The 10,381-nt window shown below is 36.0% G+C and overlaps 1 protein-coding gene across 1 annotated transcript; it reads left to right on the top strand.

Moving 5' to 3' along the window:
* The first annotated feature begins 261 nt into the window (after nucleotides 1-261).
* LOC139141424 (apoptotic protease-activating factor 1-like) lies at nucleotides 262-7,836 on the top strand. The gene is made up of 10 exons (XM_070711053.1): nucleotides 262-453; nucleotides 1,785-1,907; nucleotides 2,583-2,711; nucleotides 3,209-3,334; nucleotides 5,204-5,326; nucleotides 6,127-6,267; nucleotides 6,583-6,708; nucleotides 6,907-7,026; nucleotides 7,389-7,514; nucleotides 7,675-7,836. The coding sequence occupies exons 1-10, from the start codon at nucleotides 277-279 to the stop codon at nucleotides 7,819-7,821; spliced, it is 1,338 nt and encodes a 445-aa protein (XP_070567154.1). The 5' UTR covers nucleotides 262-276; the 3' UTR covers nucleotides 7,822-7,836.
* Nucleotides 7,837-10,381: the final 2,545 nt, after the last annotated feature.

The raw sequence follows: 10,381 nt of genomic DNA on the forward strand, positions 1-10,381 counted from the left end.
AAAAATAAAATTTTTGATTTAAAAAAAACTAAGATGTTGAAAAGTTTTCTAATGGCAGGAGCTTTAAATGAACCCCAACAAGTGATAATCAGAAAAGAATAAAAAAAATTTGGAGTCTGAATCTGTGTAGAAGAGGGGCATTCTACCTTAAAATAATCCATATTCGCACTGATTGTAGAGTCAAATATTGATGTCAGTCTTAAAATGCTTAGAAAAATATTATAAAAGATGAAAGTTTATGGCAATATAAAGAAAAATGTCAGTTAAAGCCTTTTGATGATTTTGATCAATGGAATACCATTCGTAGACAATTCCTATTTGTCGCAGATATGGGATGTCATCACTGGTAAAATAATTGCTGATCTGATGGGACATGACAAACCAGTCAAAGCATGTAGTTTCTCCCCTGATGGGATTTATCTGGTCAGCTGTTCACAAGACTGTACTGCTAAGGTAGGAAAGAACAATATTATGAAAATGTTCAGATATTTACTGTGAATCTAATTGATAGTCAGTGATATTATCAGATATGTTCCACAAGACAGTAGTACAAAAAAGTAAAAGAGAAACACTGTCGTAAATATTCTACTTAAACTGTATAACAATATTGAACTTGTACAGTGGGAGTTATATATGGACTATTACCCAGTTAATTTTGTATATGATAGTTTATTTGAAATTAGGCCAAAGTAATTAAATTCTTTGTTTTGCGTCCACTCAAAATGGGAAAAGGTACGCGTCTAAGCGGCTGAAAAACACACACAAGAAAATTAACACAATGTAATTTGATTGCAGCAAAAAAAAAATTGTAACAAAATTTTAGTTCAGAAAAGCTAAGCGGTTATGTCCTAAAATTTCTCATTCAAATACACTGTGTGTGTTTTTCATGAAAACCTTAAATACCTAAGCGGGTGGGGACGCAAAACAAAGAATTTAATTAGTTTGGCCTTAACGAACAAACACGGTTGAGAAATACCGGTATACATAATGATACAAGGAAGTGTAGAATACAGAAGAATAAGCTCCAAACTTACAGACTATTTAAGACAACTTTTTGAATTTGAAAGTTACTTGTTAGAGATCTTTTACCTATAGGAAGTGGGTGGCAAAACTAAGAATTTCAGATGACAACCTTCACATAGAATTGGGTGGAAGGTCAATTCCAAAAGTTCCTGCAAATGAAAGATTCTGCTGACATTATAAGTCTTCAGTTGAGGATGAATTCCACTTTGTAATAGAAAGTCCAAAACACAGAACTTATCGAGATAGTCTACATGTATTTTCATCCACAAGTTTGTATAATCCTGGCTTTCTTGATTTGTATGACTTAGAAAAGTTCATGTACCCTCACAAAGATAAACTACCTCTTGTGAAATATATTTCATGTACTTTAGTTCCTCCCCTCGCAGCAGCTTCATCCAGTGTTTGTTGAAGACTGCATCTTTGAGTTTTGTAATTTTTGCCTTACCACACTCCCTGAGTGAGTTGTTCAGCAATAAAGTAAAGTATAACAATGACATTTTTAGGTTTTTTGTAACAAATCATAGCTACAGTTTCAAAGCAGATTTTGTCCAAATTTTTATCTACAGCAACCAATGTTATGCTATAGTTCTTGCAAACCTACAATGACTTTATCAATATTATAACTCATCACAAAATATGTAAATTTTATCTCAGTGTATTTTATGTAGAATTGAATTGCAAGCTAGCAAAATGCTACAACTGTTACTCAACTACAGACAAACACACTTCAAACTTCCACATTTTTCTTCAATGTTTTTAAGGTTTGGAACATTGCTAAAGAAGACTGGGTGACTGATTACAAAGGTCACAATGGCCAGATAACTTCATGTTGTTTCTCACCTGATGGCAACAATGTGGCATCCTCTTCAGAGAATATTATCCAGGTAATGTTTGGTTTGCTTTTTTGTTTGTGAGAATGAGAAAGGATATGCAGTAATTATAATTAGTTTAATTGGTTTTCTGAAGGAATGTACTGTAGATTATTATATATCTGATACCCAGTAGATGTAACACATATTTGATAGATTTAGCGTATATTTGATAGATTGAACACATAGATAGCCTTGACAAATGTTTGATTGATTTAACAGATACCGGTTCGCTTTTAATGAATGGTTTTTTAATTGATTTACATATTTTAAGAGATATTTGATAGACTAAACATTGACTGAGTGTAAACAGATATTTGATAGATTTAAATCAGTCACTCTCCAATTAGTCAATGGGTGGTTAAATGGATATGGTGGACCACAAATAAATTATTACACATAGAAACACTTTTGATTTTTGAATGTCAGTAGAAGAGGTGTGTCCATGTAGAAGAGACTGAACACTGTCATGAATTTTCAACCAGAATAATTTGATTTTTTCACTGGATATGAATCTGCTGAAGTAAATCCCAATGCAGTGATTGCAGATTTGATTTGCTTAGGAACTAAAGTTTCCCAGAAAGGTTTTGTCTGTGTCTTGGAACCTTTGACTGTAGAACAAAACCTTTTGAAATGTTGTGAAGGACGGCCTACATAAACTTAGTATTTAGAAATTGTTTTTGATTTCAGATTTGGATTGCACTCACTGGACAGCACCTATACAGTTGTGAATCAAAGACAGCATCCCTTGTTCTATATTGTACATATTCACCAAGTGGCGATCTGATTGCAGCTGGACTCTCTGATTTCTCAATCCAGGTATTCCATATGGACATTATAATCTGTTGCTATGTTACCGGTACACTTGAATTTGAAATATACTGAACGATAATCACGCAGTTCGAGTCCTAATTGTTCATTAATAGATGAATAATAAAAGTATCACATGATTTTATTTTTGATTCCACTGACATGGTGTAGCTATTCTACTTCTGTTAACTTTCAATTGATACCTTCTGAAGAAATAATAAAAATCAGGTGATCTCTGACGTTTTTGATTTCACAAGTTTTGAAGGTTCAAAAGGAATACAAAAACCATACTGCACAGCTCCCATTTGTAGTATGTTCCGGTATGTATTGCAGTTGATGGTCATAGCAGCATTAAATGTCAATTTTTCATGCTGAAGTATCCATCTATCAATCTATCTTCCGTTGAAAATTGTTGTTAAGCACCACTTTTAGAAAGATATAGGAGGGCTGTAACATAAGAGTACCAGTAGGTAGTCACTGATCCGAAGGTGTGTTCTGGTTTCAAGATATGGAATGCCACATCGTGCGACACATTAGCTGTGTTTAAAGGTCACAGTGGTTGGGTTTATGCTGTGGACTTTGATTGTGATGGAAAGAGATTGCTGTCTGGATCTGATGATGGTACAACCATGGTAAGTTCAACGATCTCATCGGTTCAGTTTCCAAACAGTAGTATTAATGGTCTGGTGAAATGCCCATGTTGCAAAATCACAGAAATACAGTTGATGGTCTATAAAACAGTTACATTCATTTCTTTTTCGTTTAGCGCACGTGATTATGAAATATGGCAAAAGAAAAATGCAATGTGGGCGTGTCCCCCGAGCCTCTCCAGTCGACTTTTTTCGGCTTTCCGAAGTTTGCCCGACGCCGTATCTCATAACGGGAAGAAAAGTAGTTCACACCTCCGTAAGCTCCCTACGGGGGGTAACTTCTAGAGTTTCCGCTTACATGATCAGGACAATGTCCTCCTTCACTATGGAGGACGTTGTTCTTTTGGTGGCTGTCACAGCGGCAAGAACATGAACGGCTCAACTGTAAACTTTTTCAAGTTCCCGTCAAGTGTTGAGTGTTTGAACCATAATGTGCTTGTCTCTGCTGGTTCGTACGATCGGCCACGGTCCCTCGCTGAGCCTGCCTCGCTACTCGCTACACAGAAAGTTGGGACCGCAATGCAAATCAACAGCATGAACAGCAACACTGAATGTTGAGACTACCATTAAAACGAACAACAACACGGAACGTTGAGATTGTGATACAATCGTGGAGGTAGAGTCCTCCATGATACAAATCGACAGCAACACGGAACGCGTCGTTGGGACGGCAATTAAAATGAAGAACAACGGGGAATACCGGACCACGATGCAAATCGACCGCAACATGGAATGTTGAAGACCGTGATTAAAATGCACAACACAGAACATCTAGACCCCAATGTAAATCAACTGCAACACCGAACCTTGTTGCCTCGATTAAAATGCGTATGTCTGCTATGTATAGCAAAAGTTTTAATTCTCGCGAGCGAGCGTTCCTATGCCCGCTGTACACTAGACAAAATGACGTCAAATTTATCGCGAGGGCTCGATTGCGTGTGTGTAAGTTTCACTTCTCGCGAGAGCTATTTATGCATGCTGTACACCACTAGACTAAATGATGTCAAATCTCTCGCGAGACTTGGCTCGATTGCAAATACGTACGACGGAAAGAACGCAATGACATACGGAAGTAGACACAGTTTTTTGGGAATCGCCGAGAATGAAGCGCAGGATTAAACAAAAGACTAAAAAAGCCACGTGTTTTTCTTTAATTTACCATATTTTTTAAACAAAAATCAGTGTCGCCGCTGTGGCGAATTAAGATCGATTTTTTTTTTCGCCACTTCGGATTTCGATTCGCATTGGCGAACGTGGCAAGCAGCGCGAACAGTGTTTTGTTAGCGGATACCGGGCAGAGATAAGGCGGCGTTGGACCGCTATTCGATGTAAATGAACACACCAGTGACGTCACAGACGGCCAACCATTATCCCCGCTATGGGCGTGACCTGAGTGTTGCAAAATGACCCCATGAAAGCCGCGCATAGAAATATCAAAAAAATTAACACTTGCGCGTACTTTTAGGTTGCAATTCTGTTGCGAGTGTAATAGTATTGACCCCCTGGAAGATATCCAGTCACCGGGACCATTTCACCAGACCTTTAAAGTAACAGAGAAGGACTGTCATTATGTGATAACCTAACCTACTTTTTACAGATGCATGAGAATCAACTTTGCTCGCAGAATTATTTCATGCTTTCAGTCATCTTCATGCATCAAAACAAATGGCAGATTATAAAATCTGAACGGCATACATTTTGCAGGTTCAATGTTAATTATGATGAAAAAACATAATGATTAATCATGTGATCATATTTGGATATCAACTGTTGGGCTGTCGCCAAGAATCAAAGTACAACGATACAGAGATACACTTCTAATTAAGAATTTGCATTCCTTTATTCACACAGATCTGGGATGTAGAGAGTGGTCAGAATCAAGAATTGGTTGGACTCAAGAGAGACTTTGCTGCAACTTACAGTGAAAATGATGACATTGTTGTAGTAGCCCCAGATTTAGCAAATAGAATTAGAGTAAGTGCAGTAATATCTGAATGTCTCACAAATATTGAACAATTCATAACAGTACCGGTAGTAATCAACACATTCAGAAGAATATATGTTATCTTGCAGGATCATACATTTGGTGTTTTATATTGTTAGTCTCCGTTGACGCAGTCCGGCGGTCCCGTCCGTCTGTCTATTCTTCATCAGCCGTTTCTCTGTCACCCCTGAGCCATTTTTTTTAACCTGTGTGCAATGATAAAGTACTGTGGCATACATATGCTAATAATTTATTTCGCGATACAATCCAATATGGTTGCCTGGCGGCCATTTTGTTGCGATTTTTTCATGTTTTTGAGTCATAACTATCCCTGAACTGATTTTCTTCAATGTTGGTACAAAGATAAAGAACTATGGCACTTACTTATATATGCATGTCAATTTATTTTGCCATACATTCAAATATGGCCACCGGCCGGCCATTTTGTTGCGATTGAACCATAACTCAACTATCCCCGAACTGACTTCGGTCAAACTTGGCACGGAGATATTTTATTGTAGTTTGCATGCGCACAATTAATGGTGCGAGTGGGGACTGTGTCATCAGCGATGACTTCTTTATTCTCTCCTGTTGTAAATGATGTCAGAGTACAAAGTAATAATAATTACGGTATGTCCATTGATATTTTATTATGAGTGTTTATGTGACAATAAGTAAATTCTTGATGACTTTGTATTGGTTTCAAGGAATATCTGTGAAAAGTTCTTTGGTTTGTTTTTTCAATTGTTTCTACACATTTTGGAACTCAATTCTCATTTTCTGCTTGCAGATCATATGTGGTCACAGTGGCGATTCCAAATTCAATCGTAGCAAAAGTCAAATGACACCCTCTGAAGAGTGCCGAATTAGATGTTGTACAATCTCATCAACCAATGAGATTGCGTATGGTACAGACAAAGGTCACGTCAAGGTATAGTGCCATGTTCATGAACTGCCATACTGGTAGAATGAACAAACAATGACAGTAAAAAAGGAGTAATATTAAGGGAAAGTAGAAATGTATGTCAATAAACTTCGATTCATATGCTGTCATGGCAAAGTTGTTAGTATTTATCATATGCAATAAATTAGCAGATATTAATGGAACTGATTTACTCTCATGCAAATAACATTTTGCAGAAATAAAATCAGATATTTCCCATGATTGATACTACTTATGATGTTCCAGCAGTGGCAGTATGCATTTATAAATTAGTCAAAAATTGTGTGTTTTTTTCCTTGCTAGGTCATTTCATTAGAAGGAGTCATCCTGCACAACTTTCCACAAGGACACACATGTTCTGTCAGATGGTGTTGCTATACACAAGATGGTAAAGTGCTGGTCACATGCTCTGATGACAAAACAATCAAGGTTTGTTCATTATGTTTTGATTATTTATCAGGCTTTTTCCTAATGGCATAGATTAATTCATTGTAGGGATCAATATGACATGATGGACAGGGCATAAACAACTTCTTCTGACAATGATAATGACCATGGAAGAATAACAAGAATTAATAGTTTGTGAATATTGACAATATTGACAGATTGTGTTATTTTATACTGTAGATCTGGAAAGAGTATGGTGAACCTGTTGTTTGTACCGGACATACTGATTCTGTCAGACGTTGTAAACTGTTTGATAATGATACTAAGATACTGTCATCTTCACATGATGGCACAATCAAGGTAAGTCAGCATGCTGTTTATGATGGAGGTATTAAAAGTTAGAATCTGAAAAATGTTGTCAATCGGACACACTGAGATTTGTTTGCCAAAACAGTTCAGCAAAGAGTTATGCAAATAAAACATTACCACGTTTAAGTCAGTTGTATGCAGAGTAAGATACTACTGTATGTTTTGACTGATACACCCACTGGAATGCATGGTACCTATCAAATATCCAATCAGAGAGGCAATTAACTGGATACTACAATGTAGCTAATATGCAGTTGTTTAGCAACATGGTATTGCCGTCCATACTGTGGTAAAGAAATACTGTCAGTGGAGCTGCTAAGACAATGTGTCATTTCTATCGTCTCTTTATTTAGGTGTGGGATGCCAGATCAGGAAAGCTACATTTTTCCTGTGATGGACACAAAGAGTGGGTTTTGTCATGTGACGTGTCACCTGATGGGTCATTATTGGTCTCTACATCGGTTGACAGAACTGCAAAGGTCAGTCTCATTCAGAGCTCAATGATAGAAAACAAATTATCAGTTGTTTTTAAGTATGATACATTCTAACCACGTTAATTATCTCCAAAGAAGACAATACAACATTCAGGGTGACACTTGTTGATAGTCATTTATTGTTTTTTTATCTGACTACCGGTAGATCTGGAGTGCAGAGAATGGAACTTGCCTCTACACTATTCGTGGCCACAAAGACTGTATTAGAAGTTGTAGATTCTCAGCAGACAGTCAGTTACTAGCCACTGGTGATGATCAGGGTGAAATTCAGGTAGGTGATCAAATATCCTGAGAGGGATGTGGGGCGATAGGGGTTTAATTTGTGCAAGTTAATAGATCTGTAAGCTGTCATTAGGTAATTCAAATAAGTGAATAAAGCTTTTTTTCTGTTCAGCTTATTACTCATGTTGGTAAATAAATCCCCAGGTTATGACAGGGTACTATCCAGGTATAAGGGAATGAATGTCTTGGATTTCTTCAATTCTGCTGCAGGACCAGCACATTATAGAGACTTACAATTAAGAGTTGAATTCTGTGGTGGGATCAGCACATTGTAAAAACTTGTAATTATCAGCAATGTGGTGAGATCTGCAGATTTGAGAATTCTTACACCGTATATATGGATTATGATGTCACTTTAGTCTTGATTTGGTCTTTCATCATGTGTCTGTTTTGTACAAATTTCAGATTTGGAACACCAAGAATGTGGATTTTGTCTGTAAGTGTGCCCGACATCACTGTTGGGTGACTGACATACAGTGGTCTCCAGACAGCAAACGATTGGTGTCAGTTAGTGAAAATATCAAGGTGAGTTGACAGATAACTGACTTGAAAATTTGATATGTTTATAATACTGGAAAATCTGGCATGGAATAAGATATGAGGACAATTACATTGAGCACACACTATTATAGGGTTTTCAAACATTAAACTATATATTTTCCCTCTAATTGCTTAAAATTTTGAACTATGCCTTGAGTTAATAAAATCAATCATTTATCGAAGTTATTATGTATAGAAATTTGTTTTAGATTACTTATAGGCAGAAACATTACAGTTTTATGAACACAAATGTCATATATTGCAATATATATTGTACCTGGTACATCAGATGAAAACATCATCTTTGAATTTCTTATCTTCATTTTCAGTGGTGGCAGGTTGATGGGACTTGTCTGCAAACACTACCAATCAAAGGTAGTTTCTCAAAACATGTACAAGTGTTAGATGATTTCAAGATGTTCATAACAATTGACAGCGCTGGCATTCTATACATCTTACCAGTTGTTGAGAACAGCACGTACACCGTGAACGGAGACAAATAAGCGTCCATTACTATTGTAGCGTTACGAGAGCATCACCAGGTGTGATGCGTTATCGTTATACAACTCATAATTTATACAGTAAAGAAGTGCTGATCAAACCACCACGGACTACCATGTAATGTTGATATTTCATATCAAGGATATTATTTGTTTGTTGTCCATTTGACATATTTCAAAATGTCTAGACATTTAAACATGCCAAGTCTGTAAACCAGTAATAGTACAACATTTTAAGTGTTTGCATTGCTGTCTAAATGAGTATTTTTGAGTGAGTAAAAGTGTTGGAACATGGTATATCCATACCACTATGTAAAAGTAGCTTCACATTCACTTCTCAAAGTGATTAAGTAAGAATGGCCGATGAAAGAATACCATTGGTAATAGAGATATGTAACTTAAAATCCTTCATTAAATTAATTAACATTTGGGAGAGTATTGAAAACTTTGTATGCATCTACCGGTAGTCTGTGTCAGAATCAAACCTTACAATCTGATGAAATCAAAGTTTTGATTTGATTGCAACTGTTATGTTGATGGGTCAATCTCAATCATGATTTAATTTCTCTGTACGAGATATAAAAATAAAGAACCTTACCTTAAATAAGACTTCTTCGTTTATGACCTAAATGAATGACAGCCAACAAAGGAATTTTATTGCTAGTATGACATAAAATGCTGAATTCAAATTAAATTTAAATTTTCACATAATTGTACATGAATTTGATATCATGATAGAATGTAGTCCATTTTGAATATAATGTCTCTATACTCAAAACAATTAGATGTTATTAAGTGAATTTGATTTAGGAAAAGTTATACAGAACTGCGTTCAGGATATTTAACACTGTATTCAAAAGTAGTTACCTACGTAGACCGATGAAAATGAAAGCTCGATTAAAGCTCTGTGTTAAGTACTCATAGCCTATGTGCTGTGAAACATATATTTCATATGATTCATGTGAACCCTATTGGTGCATAAAGTTAAATGATTTGGAGTTTTATGATATCCTCAAAGTGAAGAACTTCAATCTGTTGTAATACCCTTACATTAGGTACTCTTTATTAGACAAAAACATTTGATAGAATGGTGTTTGGTAGGTGGGTACAGAAAGATCATGCCATCATAGTCACAACAAGACTACAGGTACACCAGGTTAAGATCTGTGAAATAACAAGACAAATAAAACATTCTTTTGACATAGTTCTCATGGGCAACATGGAAAATAATTTTGATGTCACTGTATATCATTTTATGAATCACTGAATTATAGATTGCCATATAGGGTTCTGTTAATCGGATAATCGGAGAATGTTACCAACGCTTTAGGTTTTACAGGATTATAAAAATTGACTTTTTTAAGCAAGGTTGTTACTATGAATACTTAATATTTTGTTTACTCTGTCCAAGGCTCAGCCATCCTCAGATCCTGCAATGTTGTTGTTTTTTTTTTTTTGTTTTCCTCTTTTGATATCTTAAAGTAGAGATAGTCTTCCATTTATATTTGGTGTAGAAGTTTCACAGATTAA

Source organism: Ptychodera flava, chromosome 1 (assembly GCF_041260155.1).
Source record: "Ptychodera flava strain L36383 chromosome 1, AS_Pfla_20210202, whole genome shotgun sequence".
Taxonomy (NCBI): Eukaryota; Metazoa; Hemichordata; class Enteropneusta; family Ptychoderidae; genus Ptychodera; species Ptychodera flava.